The following is an 18910-nucleotide window of genomic DNA, read 5'->3' as shown; positions in this document are numbered from 1 at the left end:
GCACTTTAATATCATCAATTATCAACAGTTATGTAATAAATGAAAATGGTCAATAACTCCAAAACTAATTAAGATATTGGAACAAAACTTGAAAAAATGGATTCCTTGCATCATTCTGCACATAATTGGAAAGTTTCAAGAAAATCCGGGTGGTCGTTCAATTTTGCTTGTACCGATTTTCACCCGATTTTTCCGAAATATTGATATTATTGGAAAACTGTCTGGATATCTTTCATCCCATTGCAGTTCTCTATCGAACGCCGTTTTCCATTTTCCTCTAGCTTAACTTTTAATTTTTAGACCACAAAATACTTAAGTGTAACCTCTTGATGATTTTTGAGTGGTGTTTGATCAACTTCATAGAATCAAAAAACTATATCTGCCATTTTGTAGACGCTTGTTATGACATGAAGAAAATGCAGAAAGTTTCATTGTAACTTTTGTAGTTTCCGAGGAAATCGCGTTGGAAAAACAAGTTTTTACTCTCTGAAAAATATATTTATTATATCACATCTGTTGTATAATTACATGCTGAACGTCATCCCGTTTTCCGTTTTTCATTATCTTCATTAGTTCCCGAGATAATTAGAATTAAAGTATTGCGGCAAGTACATGTTACAAGTAAATGCGTTTGTAGGGCAAACCCTTTGCGCTATTAATCAGGAAGTTGTGTAAATAAGGTAATTATAAGCTGTTCTACAGAATGGTATTATTAGTTTTTAATAATTTTTACAAACACTAATTAAAATGTCAGGCACCTCCGCCAAATTTTGATTAATTAATTCAATTTTCCAAAAAATTAAAAAATTTATACTTTTTATTACTTATTATCAAAGAAAACATCTTTATTAAGAAAATATTTTAATAAATATTTGTAATTTGACTTAAGATTAAAAAGATATAAGCTAAATTCAAAGTGCATAAATCTACCTTAAATGAAATAATTAAATTCATCGTAGGGCCTAAACCAAGAGAGATAACTTAAAATCTTACTAGGATACATTGATAAGAATTAATCGTTTGTTCAGATTCTGAAAACAGAAGTTGAAAATTCCAACTTTTAATTTCGGACATAAAAAAGAGAAAAGATTTGCCTTTTTTATGGCAAAATCTTTTCATCGATGTTTCGACCTGAAATATTTTAACTGAAAAAGTTCGACCCTGTCTTTCGACCGAAAATATTTTAACCAAAAAAGTTCGATCCTGTCTTTCGACAGAAAATAATTTAACCAAAAAAGTTCGGCCCTGTCGTTCGACCAAAAATATTTTAACCAAAAAAGTTCGGCCCTGCCTTTCGACCAAAAATAATTTAACCAAAAAAGTTAGACCCTGTTGTTCGACCAAAAATATTTTAAGAAAGTAAGTTCGACCCTGTCTTTCGACCAAAAATTGAAAAATAGTAAAGAGACAGCTATGTTTAAAAGGCATATTAAGACATTTCTTGGGGTTTAAAGGGTGGAAAACGTACGCACATGATAAAATGACTCTTTAATTATTATATAATAACACAATAGTCTATGTAGTCCTGTTGATACATATAAAACAAGGCGTCTTTGACAGTAATTTTAAATATTTGATATAATGTTTGCTGAAATAGAACGAAAAATGGAATATAAAATACGTTGCACAATGTGGAATAATTTTTTTATTTAATAAGATTCAAAAACTTATATTTCTGGACATAATTAAGAATTACAACAATTAATTTATATTATATACCTATGTATATAAGGACTGTAGTGACATCTATAAGACAAGTTCCCAAGCACTGCGTTTACCAGCACGCAAAAATCAGCTGATATTTAAAATGTTATGATGAAAAATAATTATAAAACTATTAACAGTAGTTATTAACTCCCTGAGCAAATATCTAAGTAGTAACATAAATTATTTATCAAATAATAATGATAAATTAGCCGTTCATATCTGTTTGATTTTTATTACGCGCATGTCAAAATGTAATATCGTAACCTGCAAAGTAACTACGACGTATAAAACGATACAAACTTGACTTGATAGTCATTTGTTTAATAACTATCATACCTTAAAAGTCTGCATATTGTTTATGCTGATAAAGATGCATGCAGCAAACTGTAAATGAAAATCTCGGTATGCAATATTGACAATCATATGATCGCCCTGTCAATCTCTTGTGTTGGTGTTGTGCGCGGGGCTGGTGTCAGTCAGGGCGAATCGTCCATCGGTTTAAGACGGGACGGTAGGCGCGAGCCGCGTAGGATGTCGACGTTAAAGTAATTCCAGGCAAAAAGAGCGACCCCGTTGGAACCATCGCGACGACGGAGCGCACCACCGCCGCCGAAGCGCCAGCATGGCCGGCGAGGCGTGCACAAGCGGCAACCGCAAGCGGAGCAAGCTGTGCCGCCAGGGCTCGAGCAGGTCGGGCGGCAAAGACTCCGACATCGACACAGATCGCTCGTCGGTGGGGCTTGCCGGCGCGCAGACCACGCGGGGCGGCATACGCGTGTACAAAATCGTCGTGCTCGGCGACGGCGGCGTGGGCAAGTCGGCGGTCACGCTTCAGTTCGTCAGTCACAGCTTCTTAGACTATCATGATCCCACTATTGGTATGCTGTTATTTTCATCCTGCAAAGTTGAATTTTTCTTATATATTTGTCAAATTTGCAGAAGATTCATACCAGCAACAAGCAGTCATTGATGGTGAACCTGCACTACTTGATATCCTAGACACAGCTGGACAAGTAAGTAAAATTGACTTCTTTTTTAATTTTAATAGTAACACCCTGAAAGAAAATTGTTGAAAGTATTTTAGTCTTTAATATTGTGTCAATATTTACCAAAATAAATGTTTTAGGTGGAATTCACTGCCATGCGAGACCAATACATGCGCTGCGGCGAAGGTTTCCTCATTTGCTACAGCGTCACCGACCGCCACAGTTTCCAGGAAGCGCTCGAATATCGCAAACTGATCCAAAAGGTACGCGCCTCTGAAGACACGCCACTTGTACTCGTCGGCAATAAGTTCGACCTGGAGATGCAACGCAAGGTCACAACCGACGAGGTAAATCGCTCGCGCGTCAATTCGGCTGCCCGTTCTACGAGACATCCGCCGCGCTTCGCACCTACGTTGATGACGCCTTCCATACGCTGGTGCGTGAAATCCGCGCAAAAGAGCGTGCGAAACTCGGCCTGCCAAACAGCGAGCGCAAACCGCATCGCCACAGCAAATGGTGGCGGCTGCGGAGCATATTTGCGCTCGTCTTCAAACGCAAGCGCCATCATCAGGGCAATTCCTAGACACGCACGTAAAATGTGTGATTGAAGTAAGCACAAGACAAGACATAATATTATAGATTTTATGTTCGATTACAAAAGCGGGGAACCAGCGAACAAAACTGTTAAAATAGTGTTCGAACTTCCAATTATGTTCAAAATCCAAATCATTCCAAACTGCTAGGGGAGGTAAAATGGTACTACTTATTGATGATTACCTAACGAGATAATTACTCTACTAAAAACGCAAGTACCATATTAATTAAAGCAATACTACAACAGGCTGACGCACGCCTCGCTCTTCAGAATGACGCACAATACGACAGTTATTAATTTTATTCGATTATTTGATCAATAATGCCTAAACAAACATAAACTAAAAACGGATTATCAATGTTTTCATGTGCACTACAATCAAATAATCTAAGGCACAGGAAACAAAAACGCAAACAAACCGACAAACAATTAGTTCAAAGAAGTTATTATAGTGATTAGCCTTGGTATAGATGATTGAACGACCAATTAGACGACTCTAATTGAAGATGATTTTATTGAATAATATTTATTAATCAGATTTGCTGGACCAGATCAGTGTTTCGCGTGCAATACTAGTCATAGGTAACGGTTACCTTGAAACCATTATATCTATTCAAATGTGTATATTGTCGTTGAAGTTTTATGAATTCGACTTTATATTGTTTTCTCACACATAAGTAATCGTGTCGAGTGTGTGGATGTGCATGTGAATGTGAGTGTGAATGACGAGCAATCTGCGAAGAGATTCTATACAGAGTATAAATTCTATTTAATTGTTGTTAAGTGTCTGGGACATTATTATCAAATTTTATTGAACCATTCGAATGAGAAATATTGTTATATTCTTGCATAATCGAAATCGTTTAGTAACGCAAATGCCAAAGATGTGAAACGAAACTTGCAGTGCGCTTGCGAATGTAATCATCAACTTCTTGTACTACTTCTGAGTGCTTTCACGCGAGACGTGGGGCAAAACGACGCAATAATTCGAGCAGCTGAACTTAAACTGTCGATAACATCTATCCTAAACGACTATTTACAATCGTTTTATACTTTTAAGTTATCTACATCTTCTTATGAACATTTCCCGATATTTTCATTAATATGTTACGAAGCGCTTATCTCGAAATTTGATTTTTATGCGCAAGAGTCACATTCGGTGACAGGTGTAGACGAAGGACTAAATTTTTATTTAAACATGTTCACGCAAATTGTTTGATTCTGATAAACAATCAAAATAATAAACCTAGTATCATTTTACGCATTTATGATTCCAATATTATTTTTATCCTTCGTCCAGATCTGTCACAGAATGAAAAGGCAACTTTGTACAATTCTTATACTGTATATTTTTAAATTTTAAACTAACGCTTGAATCAAACAAATGTTTCATCCAATTATAACGATATTAAAAAGAAAACCTAAGCAAACTACGAAACAGGGTTTTATCAAAAAATATTCATTACTTTTAATGTTCATCTAACGAAAACCCATGACGCACATTCATTCATAACGCAACGCATTTGCATCTTCGATTAATGGCAATTAAATGTGTTGAGGGCAGGAGACAAAAGCAAATATCACTTACTAATCCGCGCCTGATATCGAATGAATCTCATGGTGGGTGCAAAAAGTGCAATGTAATGCACATTCAATCATAACCAAAACGGGTATAACTTGTTCAACGTTAACATGCAAATAATATTGATTGATTGAGAACATAAATATTGCAAGCAGCAATAATGTATAAATTAAATCCAAATCCCTTTATAGGTGTTATTCCACTGTGAATCAAAGTACATACATATAACACGTACAACCTTAGTTGTTCTTTTTATATAGTTTCACTGCATAGTAAAGTGCTAGTTAATTAGGGTGAATAAATAACTACTGAGTAGAAGACAAACAAAAACGGACCACCCCGAATCACCCATAACGCCACATAAAATATATTGTAACATATATGATTAGGAGAGAGCTATTATTATAGTTGATTTTTAAACTGGAACATGCTTTTCAACATACTTTATTTTTTATTACCATTAGTTGTTAAGTATTTATGAAATGTTCATAATTGACTAAAAAACCAGCATTATGTGTATTCTTATTTCGAATTGTTTACGTATTATTTTTTTGTATTTGTAAATAAAACCATTATTTGTTTAGAAAATTTTGTGCTTTCCATTCTGCGAATTTTACCCGCAATTGTTGCTTGATTTCGTCGTTTGAGAAAATATATTCTATGGTTTTGATACTTACATTATACAGGTCTTCAGCAGAGAGGTTGTAGTGTTGATGGGCCAGGAGATATTCCTTGGACAAGTCACACATGAACACGCCTTTGTCATCAGTCTGGAATTTAAATAGAAATCTTAAAAATTATTGTGTTGATCTTTTTAATTCAAAAGACTTACACATAAACAAAATGGCAGTTTATGTTCCATCCACTTGTTGATGTGATGCTTGGAGTAATCATCTACTGTGCCACAGATGATGTTTGAACTAAGACAGATTTCCAATGGAATGTTTTTCAGCATATCTATGTTAAATGTTTTTTCATTGTTGCCTTTTTCTGGATGAAGAAAAGTTCCATGGCCCAAACGGTCGGGTTGAAACTCCAAAATATCCCACTCTTCACTATCACTCTTTACCTCTGCACAATGCAGTGTAACTTTTAACCCTGCATTTCTTGCTCTTACAAATTCCTCTTTTGAAAAGTTACCAATTTTTGGATTTCCACACAAGTCTACACCAACAATTACATCTGGATGTGCCTGATGCATCTCAATTATCAAATTCATAACTTCTCTACTCAAATCAGCATCAAATTTTCTATCCAAACACAATATGAGTTTTACAATAATAGATAATTCATTACATGAATTTTGTATTGCTTTCACAACACTCTGAATGTAATCCTTTCTACTCATATTTGTTTCTTCTCTAGGTGTGGTACGAAGCTCCAAATATATTACACCATCATCATGAAACTCTTTAATCACACTCTGTGTTGCCTGATATACAGCATGGACATTATTTGTGGCTTGGTGAGCCACATTAAAAAGTTGAAAACATTCATCAAGTGTCCTGTGGGATTTAGTTAGTATTGTTGTGAGTTTTTGGTATTCTTGTACATTTGATTGAAGTGTGCCCAGGGAAGCAAGAGTTTCTGTGCTTAAAGAGCCATTTAAATGTGCATGCAGCTCCTAGAAGATACGAAATAAATCTGTTATTTTGTTTATTTAACCTAATCACATGCCGCATGAAGTATTTTAGCTTTAAACATTGCTTTTACAGAAATATGTTAGAATTTTTAAGATGTACTTACAATTTTCGGTAGAGATTTGCAGAATTCCTCCATGGTAACCATAGGTTTTGTTAATCTACACAGAACTCGAGAATCACAATGCTGGGAATGTAAACATGCAAAAGCAGATTCAAATAACAGGTTCTCCCGTTCACACAGTGACCCTCATGTGTTCGTATCTTTGGTTCCTGTTTCGACCGTTGCTTGTTGAATTCGTTGAGTCGCTAAACGGCGTGAGCATGCGGAAACTTAAGCAACTGAAAAAATTTTCATGTAAGAATTAAAATTGAGTAATATATTACCCAGTTCTTCTTTATATTGATTTTAAATTATATATTACCACAAAACCCAAGAAAATATACTACAATGGATGAAAAAGAGATGGTGGTGATATTTAAGGAAATGGTCAATCAATTTCACTATAAATCTACTAAGTATAAAAAGCGTACCTCCTTAACAACTTAATTTACTATTTTTATACGTATGTACTTGTCGTAATAAATTATATTTTGTTTAGCATAAGTAATCTACTTGATTAACGTCTTCAGCGTAATTTGCGCATAAACGTAATATATTCACTCCTGCAATCAAGAAAGCACGCATTAGCATAATCTAAAAATATTTACAAAACACAACCGAGATTTAGCGATTAAGTAGCCCACATGAATTCAACAGCATTTGTTTTAACTAGTCGTACAGCCGGACGATTTACAAGACTTTATTAAAAGATTGTACGACTGGAACCCATGAAACCCGCGCCGGCAACACGCATATATTTAAAGTCTATTTATTTACTAGCCGTCACACAATCAACTCGAACTAAGTATGCGTATGTGTAGGTAATCCTGCTACTGAATGTTATGCGCGCTCTGTGCGTGTGAAGGCATTGTGTTGGTCGTTCCAGCAGGAACCGTCAAAGTGGAAAGCTCGCCACACAATAATATATCGTTAAGCTAAATCAACGACAAGCGTAAAGTGTGCGGAGCAGGCACGCGTAAATGTCTGTGCTCTCCTGCGTTCGCCTCAGACATCTGTTCGAGTGCGTTTCAGGATTTCAGTTTCAGCCTGCCGGCGCGGCGCTCAAACTTTCAGTCCGACGCGGAAGCTCCGAGCGGCGCGAGCGCGGCAATTTCTTTCCGGCAGATAAAATTTAAAACTCAAAAATTATATAAAAATAATCCTTCTCTTTAAAATATATAAACAAAATATGGCCAGCATGTCGGAATTAGCTGGCCAAAAGAAAACCGAAATTAAATCAAAAGATGTAAACGAAGTGCGAACCCTTTCGGCAATTGCGGCTCCAGGCGATTTTAACACCAGAAACATGCAGTTTACACATTTACCCTACACACAACAAAACCCTAATTATACCCTTCGTATCGTCTGCTGTGTATTATTCATTTTCCTCACTGAAATCTGTCTGGCACACTACGTTTACAGACTGATTAACGCCGAGGTGCGCGATAACTATCTGCGTACTTATCAAGTAGAAGAGGTATTCTTGAGCAATCTAAGGAGTGGAAGAAGCCGTGAAGAGATCAATCGGATAGTAGAGGAAGCGTTAAAGAGGAGCGAAAAATCGCAAAACTATCACAAAGATGAAGATGACGACGATCATAGAGATTTGAATCGAACCGATTCGGACAGTAATCCTGCTTTAAAAAGAACAAGAAGAAGCTCACATAATACTTTGGATGACTTGACAGTGGATTTCTTCCAACCGAGCAAAAGATCTGAACTGGAGGCGCTAGACCGGAAGAAGAAAGAAAAGACTGGGAAGGGAACATCTCCTGATGGTACCGACTGGGTTTGGTTGGCTGATTATGCTAGAGTATCGGTGAGTGTTTGTTAAATTTATAAAATATTTAAAAAAATATTTTTATGAGTCAGGAAACCGTAAACTTCCTAATTATTGCTTAATAATGTTTATATTTTATGTTTAACTGATTAAAATCTTAGGTATTGTTGGTCTGCAAACGGAAACATACAAAAAAGTACCTGTTATCATGATAATTTACGGTGGCTAATGACGCAACATAAAAACACCTGTTTCTTTTGTTGTGTGGCTCGTATTTTTAAGAAAAAAATGATTTTTTTCTTGATTTCACGTTACAACATTAAATATTTACGTTGTCATAACAAAAAAAAAACTATAAAACAACTATTTTCTCACCAAGTCAAGTGAATGCATCCTTTTAACTTCAAAGAAAAGTTTCTGCTTGCAGTGAAATTGCTTCACCCCATGAGCGCAATTTTGTCTCAGTTCCTCGCGTATTTTTTGTCCGCACTTAACGTACGAGCCCAAGTATAATTGCGTTTTCCCCATTGGATCTCTTTGAAGTGCGCGTTTTATGTCTTCACATACTCTTATGACAGCTCATTCCCGCACTGCTTCGGTCGCATCTGGCCACCCCCAACAGGGGTTTTTCGCATTTTGCGAGTTTCCACTCGCCGACGACAAATCACTTCAGTTAACGTCGATTCTGCCATAATACACTTGTAAAACTCGTTTATATCTTGTTACAAACATATTGGACTTAAAAGTTTCTGCATGTTTCCGACAGGAAAATATTGATATTTTGATAAAATTCAATTTCTACGTATACAACAATTTATATTATGTTACTGTTGAATTTGTTCCTATTTGTAAATGATATTTATTCTCGTCTGATCTGCGTCAATAAAAATAAATCGCTCAAAGTGCCTGTTTTTATCAACATTTATGTACTGCGGTGTTGTTTGCAGATGTCGACGATACAAGGATACTGCGTCGCTGTGAAAAGCGAGTGCCCGGCAGGTCCCAAAGGACCTCCAGGCTCACGCGGCGAACGCGGAGAAGTTGGATTGCCTGGCATCCCGGGTTCATTGGGACCCAAAGGTAGGTGTTACTCCTTTCAAAAAGGAAATAATTATTTTCCTTACAAACATAAACATCAAATGCACTTCTTGTAAAATATAGGACCAATGGGGCCACCTGGACATCACGGTCAGAAAGGAGAACAAGGCCGTCCAGGTTTAGACGGAAGAGACGGAGTACCAGGTGAACCCGGTATGGATGGTAGTCCAGGTAGAAATGGTCAGGATGGAGTCCCAGGTAGGGATGGACGTGATGGTATGCCTGGAATGTCAGGAAAAGATGGACGAAATGGAACTGATGGTAATAATAATGGGTCAAGTATTAGTTATATTTTTAGCTCGGTCTTAAAAAGCTTTTCAAGAGGAAAACTTTCGTTTTAAACAGACATTAAAACAGTTTGTGGCGATTGAAGTTGAAAATCACTTGTAATGTTCTAAATTTGCTACAGTAATGCAAAGTAAATAGATCAATAGATCTCTCTATTCAAAAGACTCCGTGAATAGAATTTGGAACAAATTCAATGTATTAAGAGTTTAAAACTTTTACCTACTTAAAAGATGAAAAAGTATTAGCTAATTGAAAAATCAACTTTTCAATTTTAATTTCTTTCTGGAGCTCAGCTAATTACCAACTCGAATATCTCCCCTTCTTTTTTCTCCAGTAATTGAAACACTTAATAGTCTTGTTTGCCAACGGCAATTTTTCACGTGCGCTATAATTTTAGGCAGACCCGGTGACCGAGGACCACAAGGACCGCCTGGACCGATGGGGCTGAAAGGTAATGCAGTAATTTAATTTCCTGCGGCGCGCCACGCCGGTCTTAATGAACTAAATTAAAATCTAACGCAATAAGCGCCATAACCAGCTGCTTTTTTCGTTCGCATGTTTGCCAACTGCCGACTGCGCTTGTTTCCATTATATGTTTGGGAATTTGGTGGTGAAATAATTTGTTGCGCAGGTTTAACTGGTCCACGCGGACGGCCAGGCAAACCGGGCACGAATGGCACGCCTGGGATTCCTGGGATCAACGCGTGGAAGATCAAGGCAAATGGCACCAACGAATTACTCATACCGCCCTCAATCATTGGTAAGTTACAAAATATTAATTTTCAAGTTTCACACTTTATTTTTTTGATATTTTTCAAAAAATTATTACCTTAATGTCTTGATACGTAAATATCTATGATTTGTTCGCCTGTGAATAAAAAACGGAAATTCAATTCCGCATATAGAGCTTACAGACACGTGATGTGCATGCTTGAAAATCCCCATCCGAGAAAATAGAAAATGTTATGGAAATATTCAGTGAAAAACTTGCGTTTACTGAATGAAGAATGAAATCGTGTTTTATAACACTGCGCAATGTTACAAACACGAACTCGGCTCGTATATTTACTTATTACGATGTTGTTTGCTTTATTTTCTTCATTTGCTTTCATATGTCATCAACTTTGCGTGATTTCATCCAATTCGTCTCTTTTTTATTTTCGAAATGAAAAAACTGTCATAACGTCGCTTTACGACCGAAACCACTGCAGCTATCGTATTGGTATTCTCAATTTCTATGCACTCTCATTTCCGGTTCGGAACTGTTATTCGTAGATCGTGGGCGATATCACCGCAAAACCTCCAATCATCAATGAACGATCGTTGTTTGATCGTTACACAAATACGAGTCTAAAATCACAGAATATTTCGACGTTCGACTTTAATCAAACATTAAACGGAGATTATTTACAACTTGCATTTGTTTTGCTTTTGTTTATCCCTCCGCATTCGCTTTTCAACTGAGTACAGAGCCGTGGTTTGGCCCGTTGAGTAATGTAAAATTGAACAATGCACGAGTGGAGAGAACTCGCAAAGACTAGTGAAAAGTATTCGCTTCAGAAAACTTTGCACTCGTCAAGATTTTCCGCTTTGTGTTGCGCTTGGAGCGATTTACATTACATTGCGCTTGTCTATTCTTCACAACCTCGCTTTGAAGCCCCTTCAAGTTTTTGCAAACTCTTCGAACTCGAGCTCAGGATGTTTTAACGTTTGGCTAAGAGGCTAAGAAACCGACGAATCTTAAAATTATCAACGAGTTAAACTTGCAATGATTGTAATTTACGTAAATTTCACGTTCTGTTTTCGAACTAGCGTGGATTAATGCGAATTCAAATTGACTTCTCTAATTAATTAACTTTATCGGATTCCGTGGCCGCTTAAAATTTCAGCAACTCCTTCATCTTCATCCGCCGCCGTTACGCCGTTCTGCATCTTTCCGCTTTTCTGGAGCGTGGCATGCGTAGTCGATTTCTTCACCGTGACGATAGTTAAAGTTTGCACAGAGAGCGCACACGGAAAGGCATTTCCCCGCGTGCGCATAACTTCCATTTTGCACAAGTTCAAATTAAGTTCAATCGCTCCGGGCGGGGTGACTCGCGACGTGCCGCACTCAAATTATACCTCACTTTCGCATTCGTGTTCTTCGCGTTGCTAATTCGCTTCTTCGTCGGCTTGACTCTTAATTAACTATAAATAAATATCAACAGCAAGTTCAAACACAATAAAGATCATTAATTTTGGCAATTAGGGACTTTCAACGTAATTACTGATTCATTGAATGTTTGCAGATAAGAGAGATGGGCCGATTGGGCCGTCGGTTATTCCCGAAGGTGATAATGTCACTTTGAGCTGCGCTTCTATCGGAACTCCGCATCCTCAGGTTGTATGGATGCGCACAGATGGTCAACCAATTACTATGGGACCTTGGCAATGTAAATAATTAGAAATTTATTTTTTTTAATTAAATAAAATTTTTTTTAGCTCTTTCTGTAACTGGACATTCATTAAACATTACGATGGTGAGTCGCGTACATATGGGGACATATCAATGCGTTGCTGATAACGGAGTACCACCACATGTTAATCAATCTTTCATCATTGAAGTCCATTGTGAGTATTTACTAAAAATAATAATGCTAAAATAGGTTATGTAAAGTTTATAATGTATATTGGGTTGCCTAAAACTATTTTTACGCCTTTTTTCGTTGAAAACAATTTTTTACTAAATAAATTGTTTTTTCTTAGTTATTCCACTAATCCGCATCTGGAAGGATGCTGTAGGAGCACCCATGGGTACTACACGAATGCTAGAATGTGAAGTTGAAGCGTTTCCGGAATCATTGAGGTAAATTTAATTATTTTTTTTCAATTATTTTTAATTCAATTTTTATATTATCTTTAGATATTGGGAACGTGATGATGGACGTCTCCTAGAAAACGACGGCAGGTATCACATCGATAACAATGTCCGTCGCAATGGCTATAAAGTACGAATGCAGTTGAACATCACTCGTATTAAACCCGATGATTATACGCGATACTACTGCGTGGCAAAGAATGAAAAGGGCAAAACTCGCGGCATCATCAAACTGTATTGTGAGTACATTTTATACATTTTACGACATTATATGCGCGATGCGATAATGAAACGAGCGGGAGTTAGCACACAGTTTAAGCCAAAAGTTTGAAACAAACGCGCGGATGAAAGACGTGATGAAAATTTTATGAGTTTCATAGTTTTATAACTCCCTCGGTCCGCCAGCGTCCGGCGAGAATTGAAAATCTTATAAGACGTGTGCGGCAGCGGGGATTTAGGTTTATATCAGTTGTAAAACTTGGGGAAAAGGTTTTTGGTGTGTGTTTTAATGCGCACATTCGTTTTGTTGTTGCGTCGTTGCGTTTTATTGCGGTGAGAGAGTGTTTAGTTGATATTATGTTAATGTTTAGCGGTGGATCCCAACCTGGCGACGCCGCCGCCTGTGTATGATACCAGCGTCATCGAGTTTGGCCAGCGGCCGCCGAAACGCGTCTCGCAGGAATCGATTTGCCCGCCGCCGGTGCAATGCCCAGAATGTCTCAATCCGAACGAATTCAAGTGCAGGGATTCCGGCGTGTCGCTAATCGATTTGATCGGCAAATGGGAGATTCGCCAGTTTGGAAATGCGACATATCCTGGCTTTCCCGACAGACAGACAGGTAAGAAGGTTTTACACATGGCGTCAGAAAAGCTTTTACAGTAAATTAATCTGACAGAGAAAGGATCGAGTGTTTTGGACTTTGATGTAAGTTTTGTTTATCCTGCAAGGACTTAAAGCGCCATCTAAGTATGAAGTTTATTACTTCAGTGCAACACAACAGGAGATCTACTAAATTATGTTCAATTCTACTTTTTAAAACTAAATTTCATTCGTTTTTTATATTTTTCTGCTTTTTCTTTAGATTGTTTGCTCTACGCTGTTGGAAAACCAGTTTACATCCGTTACTCGAACCAATCAGTAGGATGCTGGATGCGTGATCCTTTGGAAATGACTGGGGATCGTTACTACACTACGAAAGAGGACGACGCTTATCGTCTTTTCCAATTTGATAACAAAACGCTTTTCCGCAAGGATACCCCGTCGAGGTATTTTAATTTTTTTAAATATAAAACTGCTTTATACCCGAAAAATTGAATTTCAGAGAATATAAGCTGATTTATCCATTCAAAGGCAACGCTCACGTGGTGTTCAATGGTTCTTTCTATTACAACGAGCGCGATAAGCCGAAAATCGTCAAGCTCAATTTAGCAAACGAGAGCACGCAGAGCGTGAACGTGCCGTTAGTAGCCACCAACGGCTCTAATTACCTGTACACCACCGGCAACAATTATATGGACTTCAATGTCGATGATAACGGCCTGTGGGTAATTTTCGGCATTCCGGATAGTAATAACACGGCCGTTATGAAGGTATGTGGCAATTAAGGTCGGCTTAAATAATCTAACCTCAAAACTTACATATACCACATAATCCGCCATTATTAAATTTGAAGGTTATGCCTTCACATTACTCCTTGGAAATATATTTCATTCCTTAAACTAGGTTGATCATAAACCAACCAGAGATATTTGATAAAATGTGTGCATTTTCAATTTCAATTCATCATACTTGTTTGCATTCCCCATTCATCATGCGCATTGAAATGCGAATTTCCCGGAATGCAAAATTGCGATTTTGAATGCATAAATATTATAATAACGCCCCCGTTACGTTACAGGTGGATGCCAACAGCCTGCACATTCAATACATATGGAACATAAGCTTGAACCATCACAAAGTCGGCGAGATGTTCGTCGTTTGCGGCGTGTTGTATGCGGTCGACAGCGTCACCGATCGAGATTCACGAATCCGATTCGCCTTGGATCTCTATACCAACAATTTGCTCGATGTGAATCTACCCTTTACCAATCCCTTCCGCAATACCACAATGGTCGGATACAACAATAAATATAAGGTGCGTTTTATTTCATGCATAATGTACGAATCTCAGGGTTTACTTACCCGGTTTTATTAAATCCTAACCTCGAATTCGACTTCTGCTTGTTGAATTATGTATGGTAGTGATTTCTGATTTGTGGCACACAATTGAACACTGGAGTAATTGAATCTTCTTGTGTTATACAATTTGTTATTGATGCAGGAGTTGTACACATGGGACCGCGGCAATCAGCTTACGTATCCAGTGCGTTACCACGAGATCGGCTACAAGCAGAAAGAAGAACTCGAAACGTTAGAAGCGCCTCTGGTGGCCGAAGTAAAAACTGGCGTGGAACATCATCACAGTCAGAATAATCCTGATGATGACAACGACGAAGACGATAATCAATGGAGCGATTAATTTTTGTACTTTTTTCAAAACTTCCAATTAGACGTATTTATTACAAACAATGTATTCAAACTAACGTTACCTAACATAATCTGTCATAGATGATGTGTTTTAAACTAAGGTTATGTAACCTTTGAGGTTAGATTATGTTTCTTTGGAGTAATATTGTTAGCATTGTGTAATCTAATAAGTAAATGATGAAATTTAGGAATAAATTATGGTTTTATAATCTTGTTATTGCGCTGAAGTGCGTTGGAATCGAATACACGGCACGTGCAGTATGACAATATTGCAAATATGATCCGTTTTACATATGTTACGTGACCGCTGAACTGTCACAAGTTGCGCACGTGCAGGAGGAATCAACACGTGATATTTGATGCAGGGCAAAACATCTGAGACGTGTTGGGGTGAATAACTAAATACCCACTAATAATTACATGATATTATGCATAAAACGTAACATTATTACAGCGAAAAACAATTTCTGAATGAAAATAAAGGTTTTTAAATTTTAAAAACATGTAACCTCAATTATAACCTATGCAACTTATATGCATAGCCTCCAAATGCCCTTGAAAGATAAAAAACACTTTATTATGCTATAATAAAACTTAATCTTGTTTCAAAACTGTCATCACGTTTTACTACATTGTGAAAATGCAATCCGTACACCTTTTATCTAATATCGAAGCAAATCTAAATGTTCCCAGAGTTATATCTGAAATTTGTTTTTTTTTTCTCTCTCTTGCTTTGAGTTGGAAAGTTTGATAAGTTTTTGATTTGTTGAATTTATTGTTGCTGTCATGCCATTATGTTGCCGCAACAAACGATTAACTTGCGCTATTTTCCACATCCATCTAGCGTGTTGACGGCGGCCATGATTGATTGACTGGTTTTATAAATAGCCACTGAAAACAACCGAAATCGCAGAATTCCACTTCGATACTCATCCATCCAGTCGTAATTTCAACGCATTTCATTTCATACGAAACTTATGAGTATCCGAAATAGCACTTTATGCAAAAATTGATTTACAGAGTTAATATTTACTGCATCATTCACCAAAAATAAAAAAAAATAGCGAAATAAATTGTTTAATCATTTAATCTTACTCCGAATAAAACGAGCACAACCTAAAAGTCATGGGTGATCGTATGATTAAAGAATAAGTAGAAAAGTAAGCAATCTACGAGTTAGCGACTCGGGTAACTTGAATAAATATCAGCGTGTTGGTAAATTCATTCAGTAACGGAAACGCGCCCCTGTTGCACAATCAACCGCGCTGGGATTGAGTACATATTAGCAAATGGAAAAATGTCAAAAGTCAAGTTAAAAATAAACACTAACCACTACTTTCATATCGAATACCTTCGGCTATACTAAAATACTTGTAATACTTTTTATAGCGATTACTTTAATAACGATTTCTTGGAATTGGCGAGTATTTATTAACCAACGTTATTATAGGTATAGTTCCGCTCGTGTTTGAGAACAAATATAAACAGGTATTATTTTCCGGCCCCAATGGAAGCAGAAACGGACCACGAGTGGAAAAATCAATGTAATATCGTGACTCGCCACCGATTTATATAATATTATCTTGATGGCAATAATAATTTGTGATATTTTTGCGTAAACAACCTTTTTCTGCTTTTAGTGTAATAAAATTTAATAATAAAATCTATTTCAACATAAATCAATTTAAAATTTGTATTTTTAATATTTTTACTTAAATTGGATAAAATATATAATACCATATGGCTTTAATCTACGTAATTAACAATATATTTTATGCATAACCTAATAGTTTTATTATAATCCAGGTTTTACATAAGGTTATGCTGGGTTATGTATGCATGCCGCGTGAGTAGGAAGGCAACTTTATTTGCATCATTTTCCGGCGCACGTTGGGTGTCATCGCTCGGCATTTGCATGCGGATGCCCTCGGAAACATATTCATTGCAGGGAGCAGACCTAAACTTGTGCGCTCACACCGCTCACACTGTAAGCGACGTATAAAGCATATAATAAAATCCCACGAGATTAAACTCTGCTCACTCGGGTTGGCTTTTCCATTCTGACCATCGCGCCGGAACACCAATGCCCAAGCGAATAGAAAACTCCACTAAATTAACACTATATTACCATTTTAACTCAATAGAACAATTTTTCAGGTAAATTTTTGAATTCACTTTTATTTTATCGCTTTAATATATTAATATGAAATATATTATTACCTCATTCGTAGAAATTATGTTTCCTATCAAAATTTAGTATATACTGGACTTGATTCGCGCACAAGTCACGTCAAAGCATTCATTAAGCGATTAACATTTTGCGCTCGCGCATACTTTATGCATGGCTTTGTAATTTTCCCAGCAGCTTCCTGTTAATGTCCGTCGTTTGTATACACACATTTTCATTCGAGTATGCGCATGCAACGCGTTTGAACTTGCAGATGGGTTTAACGCCGTCACATCCCGCCAGCGGGCGACGAGGGTGTGCTCGTGGCTTGGAAAATTACTAAATTAATGCAAGTTATCGCGAGTAACGTGTCACATAAATGAACACAATCTGAAGGTAACTCGAGTTGACATTTATACTCTTGCTTTATCTGCGCGTATCTACTTCTCAATAATTCTACGCTTCTAGGAAAATAGTAAAACGTTATTTTATAAAATGTAGTAGAATAAAATAAAGGACTTGTTTTTCTTTGTGTACTGTTGGTTGCCTAATGCGAGAATAACTAATTCTACGACTGTAGAAACAAAGTAAAAGTTTTATTTTATTTATTTCTTTTCTTTTTATTTTCTAGCGTTTTTTAAACTTTATAATTAAATGTTTTTCTTTTTTGGTTTAAAAAAATGTATTAAAATAAATTGAAAGACGTATTTTTCTTTGTGTATTGTTGGTTGCCTACTCCGCGCATAACTAAAACGCAAAACCAATTAAATTTTCTATGCAGCAGCAAATATTTACAGTCCAATTGTTTCAAGAAGTGCAATTCGTATAATGAAATAATTACAAATTAAACACTCGTTAAAGTCAATTTAACATCCCTGTCGACTTCTATGAAGGCGAACAAATGCAGACAAAATGTAAACAAGTTTTCTCTACCCGTTTGTTACTTCTTGCTTTTATTCTGTTCGCCCTATTTCCGTCCGCCATCCGAATCTGTTTACATCGCACCGCCTCGGCGGGTTTGTCCTTCGTCCTTCGTCACACTGTCATACAGTCACATTCACACGCTTTCAGGTAGTTGTAGAATTATCCCTCTTCGACAACTACCTGCTTCCGACTTCTCTAAATACATGCGCATGTTGGTTCATTGTGTTTTGATAGTGTTGATAATGTTGATAGTGTTGATCGAAGTGCCGGCTGAAAGCAGACACCGAATGCTGTCAACACTTGTGCGTTTGTTAGTTTGCGAGGAGGCGTGATGTAATTTAACGGTGACAAATATTTGATCGCTGCCGGAATGAGGTAACACAACCACAGCGTTTGCAATAATATCAAACACTGTTTGCATCATTACGGTACTACGAAACCAAAATGCTAAATGCCGTTTAATTGGATAATAACAGTGCGGAAAGTTGTGATTTGTGCCGCGAAGTGTTGGAATTACAAATTTAGCGTTAAATTTCACTGGAAACGATCGCAAATTTTTGGCATGCAATAGAACATCTGCTCATTGACTTGTAGTAGATATTCTCTTGCCTCTCAGCGTAATGTGTTTGACGTAATTCGAAAATTTGACACAAAAA

The 18910-nt window shown here is 37.0% G+C and overlaps 3 protein-coding genes and 1 long non-coding RNA gene across 4 annotated transcripts; 2 read left to right on the top strand and 2 right to left on the bottom strand.

The window, feature by feature from the left end:
- Positions 1 to 1629: 1629 nt before the first annotated feature.
- Positions 1630 to 2914, bottom strand: LOC135798569 (uncharacterized). Its single transcript, XR_010549744.1, has 2 exons — positions 2817 to 2914; positions 1630 to 2762 (listed from the first exon to the last, which is right to left on the bottom strand). It is a non-coding gene; the product is annotated as an uncharacterized lncRNA (long non-coding RNA).
- On the top strand, positions 1959 to 5458 carry LOC135798568 (GTP-binding protein Rit1-like). The gene is given in 4 exon segments (XM_065311433.1): positions 1959 to 2585; positions 2647 to 2720; positions 2834 to 3044; positions 3047 to 5458. Coding segments are annotated over 4 exon segments (771 nt in total). The 5' UTR covers positions 1959 to 2329; the 3' UTR covers positions 3277 to 5458.
- On the bottom strand, positions 5299 to 14962 carry LOC135798567 (adenosine deaminase-like protein). Its single transcript, XM_065311432.1, has 4 exons — positions 14819 to 14962; positions 6617 to 6852; positions 5703 to 6494; positions 5299 to 5640 (listed from the first exon to the last, which is right to left on the bottom strand). The coding sequence occupies exons 2-4, from the start codon at positions 6656 to 6658 to the stop codon at positions 5443 to 5445; spliced, it is 1032 nt and encodes a 343-aa protein (XP_065167504.1). The 5' UTR covers positions 6659 to 6852; positions 14819 to 14962; the 3' UTR covers positions 5299 to 5442.
- Positions 7682 to 15358, top strand: LOC135798566 (uncharacterized). The gene is made up of 14 exons (XM_065311431.1): positions 7682 to 8432; positions 9341 to 9473; positions 9555 to 9752; positions 10177 to 10230; positions 10411 to 10539; positions 12068 to 12211; positions 12261 to 12389; positions 12525 to 12624; positions 12682 to 12875; positions 13227 to 13475; positions 13719 to 13902; positions 13959 to 14226; positions 14535 to 14771; positions 14958 to 15358. The coding sequence occupies exons 1-14, from the start codon at positions 7803 to 7805 to the stop codon at positions 15153 to 15155; spliced, it is 2847 nt and encodes a 948-aa protein (XP_065167503.1). The 5' UTR covers positions 7682 to 7802; the 3' UTR covers positions 15156 to 15358.
- Positions 15359 to 18910: the final 3552 nt, after the last annotated feature.

The sequence above is a fragment of the Atheta coriaria genome, unplaced genomic scaffold, assembly GCF_025399875.1.
Source record: "Atheta coriaria isolate IRGN ID8LTWV9N9 unplaced genomic scaffold, Caltech_Dcor_3.1 hic_scaffold_9_pilon, whole genome shotgun sequence".
Classification (NCBI taxonomy): Eukaryota; Metazoa; Arthropoda; class Insecta; order Coleoptera; family Staphylinidae; genus Dalotia; species Dalotia coriaria.
Note: the sequence above shows the minus strand (reverse complement) of the source record. Positions and strands in the feature narration are given on the sequence as shown.

Excerpts from the sequence above, each read along its gene's own strand:
- LOC135798566 (XM_065311431.1), top strand. The coding sequence starts at position 7,803 with ATGGCCAGCATGTCGGAATTAGCTGGCCAAAAGAAAACCGAAATTAAA. Across the intron at positions 8,433-9,340 it reads CTGATTATGCTAGAGTATCG|ATGTCGACGATACAAGGATA; the intron begins GTGAGTGTTTGT and ends TGTTGTTTGCAG. Across the intron at positions 13,476-13,718 it reads CTTTCCCGACAGACAGACAG|ATTGTTTGCTCTACGCTGTT; the intron begins GTAAGAAGGTTT and ends CTTTTTCTTTAG.
- LOC135798567 (XM_065311432.1), bottom strand. The coding sequence starts at position 6,658 with ATGGTTACCATGGAGGAATTCTGCAAATCTCTACCGAAAATT. Across the intron at positions 6,495-6,616 it reads GCAAATCTCTACCGAAAATT|GAGCTGCATGCACATTTAAA; the intron begins GTAAGTACATCT and ends CGTATCTTCTAG. Across the intron at positions 5,641-5,702 it reads AACTGCCATTTTGTTTATGT|ACTGATGACAAAGGCGTGTT; the intron begins GTAAGTCTTTTG and ends TTTAAATTCCAG.